At 44.6% G+C, this 16,113-nt stretch overlaps 1 protein-coding gene and 1 long non-coding RNA gene across 7 annotated transcripts in view; both read left to right on the forward strand.

Moving 5' to 3' along the window:
* The window catches only part of FAM53A (family with sequence similarity 53 member A), a 42,938-nt gene that overhangs the window by 11,963 nt on the left and 14,862 nt on the right, over window positions 1-16,113 (forward strand). For 4 of the 6 annotated variants that reach the window (XM_020805925.3, XM_020805923.3, XM_072994819.2 and 1 more), the window contains 3 exons: window positions 1,097-1,316; window positions 4,930-4,984; window positions 7,560-8,365. In XM_020805925.3, the coding sequence (XP_020661584.3) occupies window positions 1,239-1,316; window positions 4,930-4,984; window positions 7,560-8,365 (939 nt within the window). In that variant the 5' untranslated portion in view covers window positions 1,097-1,238. Of the gene's footprint in view, window positions 1-1,096; window positions 1,317-4,929; window positions 4,985-7,559; window positions 8,967-16,113 lie in introns of those variants that run through there. The other 2 variants (XM_078390663.1, XM_020805928.3) reach the window with 2 other exon arrangements.
* Window positions 5,746-6,227, forward strand: LOC144588229 (uncharacterized). The gene is made up of 2 exons (XR_013543676.1): window positions 5,746-5,893; window positions 6,038-6,227. It is a non-coding gene; the product is annotated as an uncharacterized LOC144588229 (long non-coding RNA).

Genomic DNA, 16,113 nt, shown 5'->3' on the forward strand with positions numbered 1-16,113 from the left:
CTTGGCTTCTTTGCATGTAGGAATGTCAGGGACTGATGGCAGCATTCCCACTTAGTTTAAGGCTGTTTCCAGGAAGCTTGAACATCAGTCTTGGCCGTCATGAGTGCATTCTGTGTCTCACCAGTGGTCATAACAGCCTGGACTAGTGGTAAAGGATGCCATGATTGACCTTGCCTAATAGGAAAGGGATTAGAGAGGAGTTGGTTGGCAGTGTCTTGGTCTCATAACTTGGGACTAGTTTCTTTCTGCCTTTGCACAGCAGCTGCATTTGTGTGCAAAAGATAAATTCTGAAAGAATTGAAGGGTGGAGGGGAAGCATTTGTTTTTGTTTTCTTTTTAAATCTCCACTGGGCTTTTTCTTCTGGCAATTGGCTAGAAATATGATTCCCCCCCCCAAAAAAAAAAACATGGTTGGGCCAGTTCAGAATGATAAGTGTCCAGGGATACATATTTTAAGCTCTCCATAATTGCATTAGGTAATTTACAGTGCAGGATTTCCTACTATATTATGAAAGGTCAAAATGATATTAACGGCTGTCATTCAAAACTTACGTATGTGTCTTAAAGTGGAGTATCGTTTGAGTAATTTATGGCCAAATAAAGGGTGCCTTGCATCATCTCCTGGGATTTCCTTGTCTCGTGTGCTGCATGATGATGATCTTTCTATATTGTAAACATTCTAAAAAAGGTTTTGCCTTTGACTAAAGAAATCACCTTGGTTGGTATATGCATGAAAAAGTTTTGAAATAAAACATTTTCCATGAAAAATAACAGTACTGTAGTGGAAACATTTCCATTCCATATCCCTTCTAATGTATCCATGTGGCGTGGTGTGGCATGGGCAAAGACGAATAACTATTTGTGGCAGCATTCTGATAGTAAGTGTGCTTCTGCTTGAATTATGAGCAAACCTTTTGCATAAAAGTCCTTGTTGAGCTAACCTGTTGATTTGGGTTACACTGAAGAAGAATACGGAGCATCATGGCATAGAGATCAGTTAGAGTGTTTCTTCTCTAGAAAGCGTAGAAGCAGAAAACTGTAAGTAATTTTGGGGTTTACCACTTTGAAAATTAATTTTAGTGATGTCTTTTGTCAGAAACCTGCAGAATGCACTGAGGAATTGATTGGAAAAATCTACCTGGCTAGAACATGAAGCTAATGCAGAAGTGGCTCACTAGTAACAAAGCAATGTATCTCCACCATTTGGAAATATAGGCAAGAAGAAGCTGTGGAATACCATGGTAACACTAATAACAGAGAAACTGCAAAACCAGACTTTGGAAGACCTGACATGTAAAACATTCAATATTAATCTGGTAAGACTACACCAGTGTAATTGTTTAATATAATCTGCATCATCATAAAGAGTGAGCATGTTAGCAGGAAAAAATGTTCACAAACAAAAGGAATGATAAAAGGTGAAAATATGGGCAAAGGAGGTAAGTATGGTAGTTCTTCTGATGCTTTTTAAGACTTTCTGTGTGTTTACACAAAATTCAGAGTGGTGTGTACTCCCTTTTTAAAAAAATGCCATTGTTCTGCTGCTGCGTCTGTTTGTTTTATCAGAGCATAACTTCATTAAGTACCAGAGGTCAAATCCCTGCCCCAGTGCAACTTTCCAGTCTTTTAATTAGGAGACAGATTTTAACTTAAAAATGTTAATCAAATTATCAACACATTTAATCTTTGAGTCCTTTAAGAACTTTCTGAAGCAGCAGGATCTAGTTGCATAACTTGTCAACTTTTCTTCTAAGAGCTCAACTATTTTGATAGTTTTTCAAATGGACTACTTAAAAACAATTCACCTCGAAACAAGAAATTCACTGAGCATCTTGTTTCTCCTGCCATTCTTATTTCATCATCTAGTGGTATTATCTTTCTCTCTGACTGGTTTCTTGCTTCTGATTTAAAGAAATGTTCTTCATGGTGTCCATGTATGTACACAAAAGTGCGGTTGTGCCTGTGTGAACACTAGTTTGGAAAGTTCCCGAGGCTCAAAAGTGAAAGTGTCTGCCTATACCATGCAAGCGCGGACCTGCTCTCCTCAGTCCGTTTTTACCCACTGCCACAACAGCACGTGTTGGACTGTTCCAGAGCCGCCTCTTAGTTACTTGTGTCACATTGCAATAAGTCTTGGCTTTAACTATTTCTTTCACCACAGCTCAAGCACTAACTTCTCTGGTGGACAGCAGGAAGTCACCTATGGGTTAAGACTCCATTTCACCAACAGCATCCATCTCATCTCATAGTCACTGACTGACACACGCATTAGAGGATTGGGTGCACCGTCATCACAGGACAGGACAGGCTCTGGTCCACTCACAAGAGGGCCCACCACATTAACTTGCTTGAGCTTCTTGCCATTTTCATTGCCCTATGGGCATTCAGGAATGTGATCCGTGGCTGCACTGTCCAGATCGCCATGGACAACATTGCTTTTCTGTTCTACGTGAACAAATCCTTGAGCCTCCTGTATTTCTCTGGCCTCCTTTGGGGAGTGGTGCATCACCCATCACATTTCTCTGATAGGAACTTATGTCTTTGGCACAGACAACGAGACAGCAGACTGTCTCAGCCAAATGATGACCCAGATGCATGACACAGTCTACAATCAGCTTGTCCTCTGATGGGGCAAATCCTCAGTGGACGCCTTTGCAACTGCCAGCAATTCCAAATGCTCCAGATGCTGCTCTGGGGTAGGCACAGGCAGGCACTCCCTAGGGGATGTCTTCTCTGCTGACTGGACCAGTGGCCTACTATACATGTTCCCTTTTTTTCCTCTGATTCAGCTCATGCTCCTCAGTCCTCCATGACAACTTCATCATCATCATCATAAACCCTTGGTGGACTTGCCAAGAATGCCTTACTACCCTGTTCCTCTCTGCCTCTGACAGGATCTGGCTGCCCCTGCACCACAGTCTCCTCTTTCACCACAAGGGAACGGTCCTCCACACTAACCTGAAGCTCACAGCCTGGAGGATATTGCCCTCCTTGCTAACATCCTAAGACAGCCCTGGTGACCATCCACAAACTGCTTCTATAGCTACAAGCGAAAGAAGTTCCAACTCTACACATCATCATGTGATCTGCTGGACTCTCCATCTTCCCTATCTACTGTCCTGGCCTTTCTCCTGTATCTCAAGCAACAGGGCTTTTCCATCAATCTTGCAACTATTGGTCACTCTTCCTCCCACTTCTCCACACACCAGACAATGAAGAGATTTATGAAAGGTCTTCAAAACACCTACCCTGACATACGGCCCCCATAAGACCCTTGGTCTCTCTCACTGGTTTTGTCTCAACTCAACAGACACCCTTTCAGGCCACTGGTGATGACAGACCTCTGTCTCCTGACCTTTAAAACAGCTCTTTTGGTGGCCCTCGCATCTGCTTGCTGTGCAGCAGAACTGACAGTCCTCTGCTGTGACCTTCCATACCTGATTTTCTCCCACGACAGGGTCACCTTTCATACAGACGTAACTTTTCTGCCTGTGGTAGCCTCCCATTTCCATATGTCACAACCTTTCAGCCTACTTACCTTTTATCCTTCACTTTAAAATGACCTCAAATGATCACTTTGTTTCCTTTGGCCAGGTTGTTGTATCCTCTGTTTTGGCTTAACACCCACTTCCAAAACTTAGCTTGCCAACTTCCCCTTTTGTGTGCAATACATGGACACCACATAGAAGAAGATATGGTTACCATGACTGTCATTCTTCAAGTAATCCATGTCTTCACACAACCTGCCCACCTCAATTCTTGTTTCTCCCTCTGTCCTGCAGCAGGCAACTGGGACTGAAGAGAGCGGGGGCCGCACTTGTGTAGTATAGGCAAAGATGCTTTGGGGGTTCTGGAACTTTCCAAACTGGTGCTTGCACAGGCACACACCCCCTTTGGTGTGTGTGCGCGTGCGTGTGTACATGGATCACCACATGAAGAATGATAGTTACGGTGAATAACCATATATTTTCCTATCAAGAGTTACTGCTAAAAGTCTGGGCTTGCCTTTCACCAGTTTCTGTTCTTTTTTCTCTTTTTAAAAATCTTAATTGGGTAATATTTTATACTGTTTTAAAGGACAGTCTCTTGACTCTTCAGGTAATAATCATGTGCTGTCAAGTCAGTGCTGACTTATGGCAATCCTTTTCAGGGTCTTCTAGGTATAGAGTACTCAGCAGGGGCTTCCCTTCTTCCTGGCACTGCAGCTTGCCCGAGGCCACCCAGGCCGGCTCTTCTGGGATGCATAATGAACTCCCAGACTGGTTCACAGCCGGATACCTAACTCTCTTAACTATCCAGCCAGCTCCTGTTCAGGTGCTTTTATATTAATGTCCTGTTACATCTTAAGGAAGGGACGTGGTGGCGCTGCGGGTTAAACTGCAAAAGCCTCTGTGCTGCAAGGTCAGAAGACCTGCAGTCATAAGATTGAATCCACATGACGGAGTGAGCTCCTGTTGCTTGTCCCAGGTCCTGCCAGCCTAGCAGTTCGAAGGCATGCAAATGCAAGTAGATAAATAGGGACCACCGTGGTGGGAAGGTAACGGTGTTCTGTGTCCAGTCGCACTGGCCACGTGACCACGGAGGATTGTCTTCAGACAGACGCTAGCTCAATGGGTTGGAAATGGGGATGAGCACCGCCCCCTAGAGTTGGACACGACTGGACAAATTGTCAAGGAGAACCTTTACATTTACCTTACATCTTAAGGACTGGAGGATGCTAACAATAGCTATGTATGTGTACTTGTATGCACACACAGGCACATATACTTGACAATAGAACAGAAGAAGCTATTGAAATTTCCATCCTCTACTTTCTGACTTTACTTTGAGCCCTAAAGGCCAGTCTGGACAAGGTTGGTGCTGCTTAAATAAACTTACATTTGTATCTTGAGTGGATCAATGGCAGTATTAATCTTCCCCTTTTTGCAGTATTCATCTGAGAAGCAGAACAAAAGTTGTAGACAATTCCCATTTGAAGTTAATGGTAAGTTTCTCAGGTGTCTTTATAGTTTTGTTCAGTGTTCTAAACTTAATGAAAACACAGTTGGCTAAGTTACACAAGCTACTGCTTATTGTAGACCTGTTTGGGGAAGTTATTGGAATAGGAAGCTTTGCTATGTATGCTTTGCATTAGAAATGCTGTTGCATATTGTGATGTAGGATAACTTTATTTTCGGGAAAATGTATTTCTTTCATCTTCTGCTAGGATCCAAAGACTCTGTCTAAAATAGCATTTTTGTGTTTCCTTTTTTGGGAGGCACTAGAAAGATTAAACATACAGTACTGTTTGATATGGAACCAGTATCTGCAAATGGTGCAATAATGTAAATAAATATTACACAGATTACAAATTTCTATTGGATTGTTTATGCTGCAGTAAGTGCGGTGGTATGAAGTGGAACAGCAAGTCAGGTCCAGTATCTGTTATCATGTGCTAAGTTCATTTATTTTATTAAAAAAAAAATTATATGCTACCTTTCTCCTAGAGGAGCCAAGGTGGATTACAGTATTAAAAGAAACAAAGTTAAAAACCAAATAATAAATTATTACAATATTAAAACAGCATTAAAAATATAGTGCAGCTCATAACAAGAACAAAAGTAAAAACACAAGTAAAACACAGAATAAAACAATCCCTTTAAAAAATCCCTATGGTTAACCAGTCATTTAAAGAAAAGCCTGCCTGAAGGGAAGATCTTTGCTTTTGGAAGGACAGCAGAAATGGGGCCAACCTGCCCTCTCGTGGGAGGGAGTTCCAAAGTGGGAGCAGCAACAGAGAAGGCCCTGTCCTACGTCTCTACCAAATGCACCCATGGGATGGTGGAAACAAGAGAAAGGCCTCTCCTGGTTATCTTAATACCTGGGCAGGCTCATAAAGGAGTACTTTAGATCAGTGGTTCTTAACCTTTGTTACTCAGATGCTTTTGAACTGCAGCTCCCAGAAACCCCAGTCAGCACAGCTGGTGGTAAAGGCTTCTGGGAGTTGCAGTCCAAAACTCCTGAGTAACCTAAGGTTAAGAACCAGTGCTTTAGATAGCTAGGACCCAAACCATCTAGGAATTTATAGGTTAGAAACAGCACTTTGTATTCTGCCCAGAAGCAGATTGGTAGCTATGGAGCTACTGTAACAGGGGAGTTATATGTTCTCTGTAACCAGCCCCATTTAACAACCTGGCTGCGGCATTTTGGACCTGCTGAAGTTTCTGAATTCTCGCCAAAGGCATCCCCACACAGAGCACATTACAGTAATCTAACCAACATGTAACTAAGGCATGTGTCACCATGGTCAGATCAGATCTTTCAAGGAATGGGTGCAGCTGACATACTGGTTTTAACAATATGAAAGCACTTCTGGCCACCAATGAAACCTAGCCATCCAGGCTCAGAGATGGATCCAGAAGCATCCACAAGTTGCACAACTCAAGCAACAAGGAATGCAACTGGCAGCTTCTTAACTAGCAGTGGTTCACTGCTATGATTTATCTCATTGTACTTTCAATAGTCAATGGCATTCTGGCCTACAGTTTTGGTTTAGCCATTCCCATTAAGTGAGATATAGGCCAAGTTAGAGTTAACACAGCAGATTTCCGTGTTTAATATATCTTTGAGTATATAGGTGTATTGGGAAATAAACATTTCAGAGTAAACACTGGAGAGCCGATGTAGAATAGTGATCAGAATGCTGGATTAGAACCTTGGAGATCCAGGTCATTGTCTCTCAGCCTGATCTCCTTCACAGGATTGCTTTGAGGTTGAAGTGAACAGGAGGAGAGACACGTGAGCCTAAGTATAAATAAAATATAAATAAATAAAATCTCTGGCTTGCTAATACTACTATACAAATCCAGACATTGCAGGTTACAGAAATTAGCAGGCATCATCAAACCTATAATGTAGATGTGGGTGTTTTTTCCCCTTTATTTCCAGCTTGATCCAACTTTTAGCACCCAGTGGGACAGTTGGCACATGCCACAATAAGAGAAGAAGCTGTATCATCTCATCATGAATTGTTAGACTGATTATATGCTCAGGGAAGGTCCGGGCAAAGGAATTTTCACAGGGCCCTAGGTATAGCCATAGGGTTCTCCAGTGGTGTGCACTGAGTGGAGATCCTATTCAAATAAATTGTCATTTGGCAGTCTCCCTCTATCACTCTGCTTCTGGTGTCTTATAGTGTTGTTATCACTCTTAAGTTTTTACAAGTACTTTTTGTACCACCATGTCGCTGAAAATAGACAACATGGTGAGGAGTGGTGTAATGTAGCCCTAGGAGGGTGTGCAAGGGAAGAAAGCCATGACCACAACAAGATTTTTTCTTCTGTTTAGGAGGTGAGTGCCCACTTAATATAGGAGGAGCAGGGAATTAATATGAAACAGTAGGTTTTCAACTTGGTTTGTGAAACACTCCCTTAAAGCTTTATTAGCATTTTTTCAAGAAGAAAATCAGTGTTTGGTGCCTCTTCATGCTCCCCACATCCTTGGAGTAAAGTTCATAATGCCATTTGCTAACTTGACAGAAATCTTTTCTTTTTCTCTTTTCCATTGATATTTCCTCTCAGCAGAAGAGGGTCCTTGGAAATCTTCACAGATTGAAGATAGTCAAGTCAGAACTGAACCAAGTAAAAATTTAGTTTGTTCTTCGTCATTTTGCCCATTTAGTTCAAGTGCATCTAGCATAGGTTTACATTGGCAACACAGATCTCCAGCCCAATCCCTGGTTTCAGGATGGATAAGTGAACTCAATCTTAATGAGAACTCCAGACAGCCATTGACACCACCTACCAAACGACATTGTAGATCACTCTCTGAACCAGATGAGTTGGTCCGATGCCGATCACCATGGAAACCTGGTAGTTCAAAGATCTGGACTCCTGTGTCTAAGAGGCGATGCAATAGTGGAGGCAGTACTACTTTGCAGAGATGCAATAGCCATGGAAGCACTGCCTTGAAGCAAAGCACAAGCATCATTCTGCCCCACAGCAGACAATCATTCAATAATGTGTTCCAAGTCACCAGCTTCAGCACTTCACCAGTACCCAGACCATCATCTGCAAGTAGTGGTTTTGTAGGCAGTAGTGAAGGAAGCTCGAGTTCAAGTTTTAATTGGAATTCTGGAAAACCTTATGATTTTAACCCAAGACGTCGCCTTTCCCTATCACAGGAACATATTACTGAAACAGGAAAGAACTTATCCTCAGCCAGCAGCACTCCCACCTCCACACCAGAGCTCACTCGGAATCAGGGCTTGTTAAGGTGTCGCTCACAACCTTGTGTCCTGAATGAAAAGAAAAGCCGACTTAAGCGTAGACGAGAAGAGGATGTCCAATGGAATCGCCCTTCATTAGACTTTTTAAAAATGACTCGGGTGAGATTATCTGTCTCTGTCTGTCTGCATGATATTAGATCTACTACGTACAAACTACTAAGGCAGTCCTTTGGAGATACTAGTTGAGTTAAAAGTTTGAGAAACCACTGCTGCATTACACTCTAAGTTATGTGCTGGAATAGCTGATTCCGCAACCTGGTGCATAGATGAAAAATGTAGGATTTGTCTCTGAAACATTCAGTTATCTTTTGTAGCAGATAATGTACTGAAAACATACATTTTGCTCTCTTTAGTTAGCCGGAGATACAGTCATTGTAAACATCTTTGATTGTTATTTTTATTGTATTCTATTTATATTTTTTGTGAAGTATAGAGTAGAATGCTGAAAAACAAAGTTCTTCAGTGAATTGATTTGTGATATTGCACATAGGCATTGCTGTGCTTATTTTGATTTTTTAAAAATTGATTCTTTTAATCTTAATTATAAATAGGGTTCAAATATACTCCCAGTTAAAAATTCAAATCTCAGTGACTATATTCTTCTGGGAGTTACAACTTTTGCTGGATGACTTGCCATTGGGGTAGACCCAGTGTCATTGTGCAGCATACTAAAATAAAATAAAATGTTGGGACACCTTCAGTTTTTGAAATGCTCGACTTCATTAGATTGGCTGAGCCCCTTTAACAAGTGTGTCCGCCCCCCCTCCACTTGCTGCACAGTTCTGGGAGGAATGTCTAATGCCTGTGCCAAATGATTCTCTCTGTGCTACTGCTATCCACACCTCTCTGCAGGTCCACTCTGAAACTGCTTATTCACCATCCTCAGTATGTTTAGAACCTGATACTGTGGGTACATTTTGACACAATTATGAGTTAGTTCTTTCTTTTTCGTGGCCTCTGTGAATGCACACATATGGGTATTGTCTGCGCCTGCGCTGACTCACTCGGAAGATTCTAGAGCTAAAAGTAACAATTTTATGGTGTGATCCTCCACGAGGTATATGCTCCTCCCACCCACCATCTTCCCCAGTTCCTTTTTTCTGCCGAGCTGAATGGTTCTCAGGAAAGATTGAGCGCTTCGCTATTTGCCTTTTGGCTATTTTTCTAGGCTCCTTTGAGCTTTTGTTTGTTTATCTTTACTTTAAATTACCTACTTAGTGATAATCCGCGTCTCTTGTTTACCTAATCAGCTTCCCGGGGTCCTTTTATTCCCTTTTCCCCCTTCCCCCCCTTCCCTAGTTCTTTGCATAGGGCCTCACCGTCTCCTTTTAAAAGGTGTACGACCTGTACGAATAAAATCGCACTTTCGGACGGTCATAACCAGTGCCTTTTTTGTTTGGGTGAGGAACATCCTACCCATTCGTGTCCTGCTTGTAAAAATTTAACCAAGCTGGCACTTAAACAGAGGCTCCAAAGACTTCGGTCTTACCTTTGGCAAACAGCCATGAATCCTCCTACTTCGTCTTCAGAAGCGGCTAGATCTCCTGCTCTTTCAGCCAATAGACTTCCAGCGGGCCAGTCTACTTCTGACTCTACCTCTGTGCTACCAGTTAAGGACACTGCTGAGAAAGCAAAATCGTCTGGTAAGCACAAGTTGCCCTCCTCTCAGAAGTCTCGAGCGCACGATCCCAGCTCAAAGAAAAAAACCTAAACCTGCCCCTAAGAGGCCCAGAAAGGACAGACTTCCCCGAGTGGAGCCCCCTCAGCCTTCTCTGCCTTCCCCTATCCTCGATGAATCATCCAGAGAAGCTCCTGATTTAGCCTCGGACAGTGACGATGCCCATGATGTTGCACCCCCCCCCACGATGCCGCCCCAAACTCCGAGCATTGGCCTCAATGCGGCTGTACCACAGGCCAGCCCGGCCTCAGTCCATTCCAACCCCGACTCAGGGCGGGCAGCTGAAAGCTCGGCATCTGATCTGAAGGTTCCCCCTTTGCCTCCATGGAAGAGAACAGAAAAACGAAAGCACCTCTCTCCACCGAGTTCGGTCCCATCGCAAGGCAACTTATGCCCATTTCCAATGGTACCATACCATTTTGACCCCTTCATGTGGCAATCCTGGTACGAGAGGTACCAGCCTGAGCAGACTAAATGGCTAAGAACGATGCTGGAACTCCCCCATGCCATTTCCTTTGTGGACTCAAGCCGCCTCCGTGAGACTACCTTGGCCCCGACAGTTTCGGCTCCATCCGTTTGCCCCCTCGTCCCATCTAAGCGGATGCGAGACAAGGACGCGAGGCCTTACCATTGCATCCTGCACCCTCGATGCCGGACCCGGCAACATCTCAGGGCCCTTTCGAAGACCTGCCACCCCAAGGGCATCAAGCTCCCCCGATGGAAGGCTGGTCCATTGGACTACCTTTCGTCTCCAGGCTCCCTTGCATCTTCAGAGGCACAACACTCTGAGTCCTCCCATGAGCCCGACCTTCCCCTTCCAATCCCAGATACGAGGGGCAGCCATGCTTCCTCTTCCTTGGATGACTTTTCCTATTTGATTCTCATCTTTCAAATGGCACAAGCCCTAAATCTGGACACTGAACAACCCTCGTCCGCTGATGCCGACCCAGTGTTCAGTGACATCAATCAGGAGCGTCCCATTCCTTTGAGTCTCCCCTTTAACAAGTCTATCCTTCAACTTATCAAGGACACTTGGGGAAAACCGCCTTCTATCATGCATATCTCTCGCCGCACCGATCGCCTCTATAGGACCCACGGTGTCGATGCCGAATTCCTCAATAAACATCCGGTGCCTAACTCTTTCGTCAAGTCTAGTCAGGCCCAAACCCAGGCTAAGTCCAAACCTACCCTTGGCAATAAAGATGACAGGGAAAGTTGACACGATGGCCAAACGAATTTACTCTCTGCAAGCCTTCTTACTCAGAAGCATCAGTTATTAGGCAGTTATGGGCGCCTTTCAGCATCATCTTTGGAATCAAGTCCTCCTTTTCATTGAATCATCTCCTGAACCCATGAGATCCAACCTCATCAATATCCATTTACAAGCTATTTCTCTCGCCAAGTATCAGAGGATTGCAGCGCGACACTCCGCTGAGGCCGCTTCTAAAACTTTGGTCACCTCTATTTCTATTCGACGCCATGCCTGGCTTAAATCTTCCACAATCTCTGATGACACCAAGTCAAGAATCGAGGACTTGCCTTTTGACGGTGCCGGCCTGTTCAACTCCACAACCGATGACACCATGGAAGACTTCCATAAGAAGCGCAAAACTGCGCGCTCTTATTCTTCCCAGCTGTCTTCCTCCTATCAACGGCCCTTCTACCATTCAGGCCAGTTTCATCCTAAGCAATACCAAAATCAAAGGTTCCAACCTTATAGACAGTATCGCCCCCATCAAGCTGACAGGTCCCTACCTTCCCCCAGCCTCTGATGGCATCGTACCGACCTCAAACCCTGCCTCGTCAGCGCCAATCCTTTCGCAAAGGACAACGAAAGGGTAAGCAATATTGACAACTACCTATACCTCCCTTGTCTGACATTCCTCTCTACCCAGTGAAATGTACCAGGCTGGCCCCATTCTTCCATCGTTGGCGATCCATTACCTCAGACAAATGGGTTCTATCCATTATAGCTTCTGGCTACCTCATAGAGTTCTCCGAACTACCTCTGTTGGGGTTTATTCGATACACCCCCTACTCTTCTGCTTTGCAGGATGAGGTTACCAAATTTCTCCAGAAACATGCCATTTTTCCAGTCCCTACTTCGGACTCCCTCAACGGTTTCTACTCAAAATACTTTACTGTTCCTAAGAAAGATGGAGGCCTCTGCCCCATCCTTGATCTTACCCATCTCAACCGTTTCATATCTCCCCTCAAATTCTGCATGCTTACACTGGACTCTATTATCCCTTTGCTTTCCCCGGGAGACTGGTTCATAATTATCGACCTGCAGGAGGTCTATTTCCACATGTCCATTCACCTGGACCATCAAAAATTCCTCCGGTTTCATTTCAATGGCACTGCCTTCCAATTTTGCGCCCTCCCGTTCGGGCTCTCCACCGCCCCCCCCCCGGACTTTCACCAAGTGTATGGCACCAGTAGCTGCCTTCCTCCGGCTGCAGGGAGTAAACATTTATCCCTACATCGACGACTGGTTGATAGTGGCAACGTCGTACCACGACACCATAAAATCACGAGACGTAACCCTCCATACGCTCCACAGTCTCGGTCTCAAGATCAACCTTGAAAAGTCACACTTGATCCCAAACCAAACGGCCAAGTTCATAGGCATGGAGGTAGACTCCCTCTGTGCAACAGCTTTCCTGCCTCTAGACAAGATCAGGAAAATCCAAAAGGCTGTCCGCCTTTTTCAAACACATCACTCCGTTTCGGCGCATCACACCCAACACCTCCTGGGACTCATGGCATCGATGATGGCCGTTGTCCAACACGCCAGGCTCAAAATGAGATCCCTGCAGGCATGGTTTCTTTCCCTATTCAATCCGCTCACAGACCCTCCGTCGGCTCTGTTGCCGGTGACACCAGAATTAGCCTCCCAGCTCAACTGGTGGTCTCGCCCAGACAACCTTCTCATTGGTAGGCTTTTCTCGCCTCTAAGACCTTCCATACAGGTCACAACCGACGCCAGCCCCACAGGGTGGGGTGCTCATTGCCTTCAGCACACAGTCCACGGACTCTGGTCAAAACAAGAACTGCCACTTCACATAAATCATCTAGAACTGTTGGCAATCATCAAAGTGTTCTATGTCTTTCTTCCCCTCATCCGAGTATAAGTAGTGCAGTTGGCAACAGACAACACCACTGCACTGTTTTATGTCAACAAGCAAGGAGGTACCCACTCCCCTTCTCTGCTCTACCTAGCTGTCAATCTCTGGGAGTGGTGCTATTTCCACCATGTTTTCCCTATTGCTATCCACATTTCCACCGACGACAACACCTTAGCAGATCGGCTCAGTCGGCTACCGACGAGAACACACGAATAGACTCTGAACGATGTCATATTCCTGCAGCTGTGCTGATGATGAGGCATGCCCTCAATAGATCTCTTTGCAGCCGATGCCAACAAGAAATGCCCCCGGTTCTGCTCGAGAGCGGGACGGGACAGCAACTCTCTGGGAGACGCGTTCCTGATGGACTGGTTCCAAGATCTCCTATATGTATTTCCCCCTCTGCCTCTCATCCAGAGGGTAATCGTCCGTCTCCAACAGGACGGGGCCAACGCGATCCTGATAGCCCCGTACTGGCCCCACCAGCCATGATTCACTCACCTGGTCTCGATGTCGTCAGACATGGTCCACTTTCCTCTCCGCCCAGATTCCTCTTGCTCGACCACGGCCTCGTTCTTCACCCAGACGTCACCTCTCTCAGTCTTGCGGCATGGAGGATACTCCCGACGTGATGCAGGTTCTTCTTCGAGCCCGAAAACCTTCCACTACCCTTCCATACGAAAATAAATGGAAGTCTTTCTTAAAGTATACTTGGGACAATAACTTACATGCTATACCTGTCTCTTTGAAGACTCTGCTCACTTATCTCCTCTATCTCTTCAGTTTTGGCCTTTCACAGTCCACATTAAAGGTCTATCTTTCAGCCATTATGGCTCACTAGCCCGATGATTCTCCCTCCTCCAAGTTGTTTTCTCACCCAACTGTCAAGAAGTTCCTCAAAGGGCTCAACAACATTCGCCCTCCTCAACAACGTATCTCCCCCCAGTGGTCACTGCAGCTGGTTCTTAATGCCTTGATGCGGCCTCCGTTCGAGCCCATGGCGTCCATCGACCTCAGATTCCTGACTCTTAAATCGGCGTTCCTTGTTGCAATCACATCAGTCAAACGGGCTAGTGAACTCGCCGCTCTTCGAGCCAATCCTCCCTTTATCCAGTTTCACCCTGATAAAGTGACTATTTTGACGTTTCCTTTCTCCTGAAAGTGGTCTTCGACTTCCACCTCAACCAACCCATCATACTACCCTGCTTCTTCAAGTCTCCTTCGTCGCCCCTAAAACATATGCTCCATAATCTCGATGTCAGACATGCCCTGGCCTTCTACGTCGAAAGGACAAAAACTTTTAGAAAGTCCAATAAACTCTTTCTTTGCTTTCATGGCCCAAACAAAGGGGCTCCAGCCTCCTCTAAATCCATAGCACGGTGGATTGTGCAGACCATCTCCCTTGCTTACAGCTTGTTGTGAAAGTCCCCTCCAGAACATTTGACAGCTAATTCCACCAGGGCGCTGTCCACCTCTACTGCCTTTCACCGCGGCACCGAGGTTCCTGACATCTGTCGTGCCGCTACGTGGTCCACACCATCCACGTTTGTCAAGCACTACCGTCTAGACGTCAGAGCATGCCAAGATGCTGCATTTGGCAGAGCTGTCCTCTCATCCTTCTTACTGTGACGACCCACCAACCAGTAAGTGCAGCTTGCTAGTCACCCATATGTGTGCATTCACAGAGGCCACGAAAAAGAAAAAGAGGTTACTTACCTGTAACCATAATTCTTTGAGTGGTTCTCTGTGAATTCACACAACCCGCCCATCCTTCCCCTCTATCCATCATGGGTTAATTATGTAATTAATTAATTCTTTCCTTCATACCCAGCGGATAAAATTTAGGAACTGAGGAAGATGGTGGGTGGGAAGAGCATATACCTCGTGGAGGATCACACCATAATATTGTTACTTTTAGCTCTAGAATCTTCCAAGAGAGTCATTGCAGGCGCAGACAATGCCCATATGTGTGAATTCACAGAGGACCACTCAAAGAACTATGGTTACAGGTAAGTAACCTTTTTTTCTTTTATTTATTTATTTGATTGATTGATTGATTGATTGATTGATTGATTGATTGATTGATTGATTGATTGATTGATTTCTATCCCACCCATCTAGACCAAAGGTCTACTCTGGGTGGTTTACAAATTTAAAAACAATAAAACCAGAGATATATATTATAGATCCAAGGTGGTGAAAGTACTGTATAACAAAATAAGATAGGCAGATACAGTGGTGCCTCGCACAATGAGTGCCTCACACAACGATGAATTCACACAACGATGCCTTTTCTGTTAAATTTGCTGCCTCACACAGCGATGTTTCCTATGGGGGATTTTCACACAACGATCTCCCTTTTCGCTCCTGTAAAAGTATCTTACAATGTTTGGACGCTGTTTTAAATGATTGCAATGGTTAGTCCACCTCCTGAAACCTATGCAAACTGATTTTGGTGTTGTTCTGACACTTCGTTAATTTATGATGATTTTTTGAATTTTCTCCATAGGAAACCATTGGATGGTCTGTCTAATGATTTCCAATGGAAAAAACAAAAAATCATCATAAATTAACAAAGTTGTGTTTGCAATGACTTAACTAGTGTTTGTATGCTGCACTTTATGGAATAGACTGGAAAGCAGATGATGGCTTTCATCTCTTGATGCCTACACCTCAGAGTTGTACAGCTTGTGAACTATCAAGCTGAGTGTCTGCATCAGCCTTTTGTGACAGCTCAAGAAATGTGTTTTCACTTCCTGCCTGGGATGACTGGCTGACAAGCACCTGACTTGCCACAATACACAGTTGGTTGGCTGCATTTGGCTTTTCACTAGAGATGTAGCCCTGGCCTTTGAAGCAGTCTTGTTCTCATCTAGTTTTCTAGTGCAAGCTAGATGCTCTTCTTTCAGTTCTTTCAGCTTACTGTAAAGTTTTAAAGGGCCAAATTACACCCGCCCTTTTTTTTTCTTTAAAAAAAGTAGCCAGAGGGTTCTCGTTTGACTCAAGGTTGAGGCAAGGGACTGCTGTTTGAGGCACACTTT

The sequence above is a fragment of the Pogona vitticeps genome, chromosome 3, assembly GCF_051106095.1.
Source record: "Pogona vitticeps strain Pit_001003342236 chromosome 3, PviZW2.1, whole genome shotgun sequence".
NCBI lineage: Eukaryota > Metazoa > Chordata > Lepidosauria > Squamata > Agamidae > Pogona > Pogona vitticeps.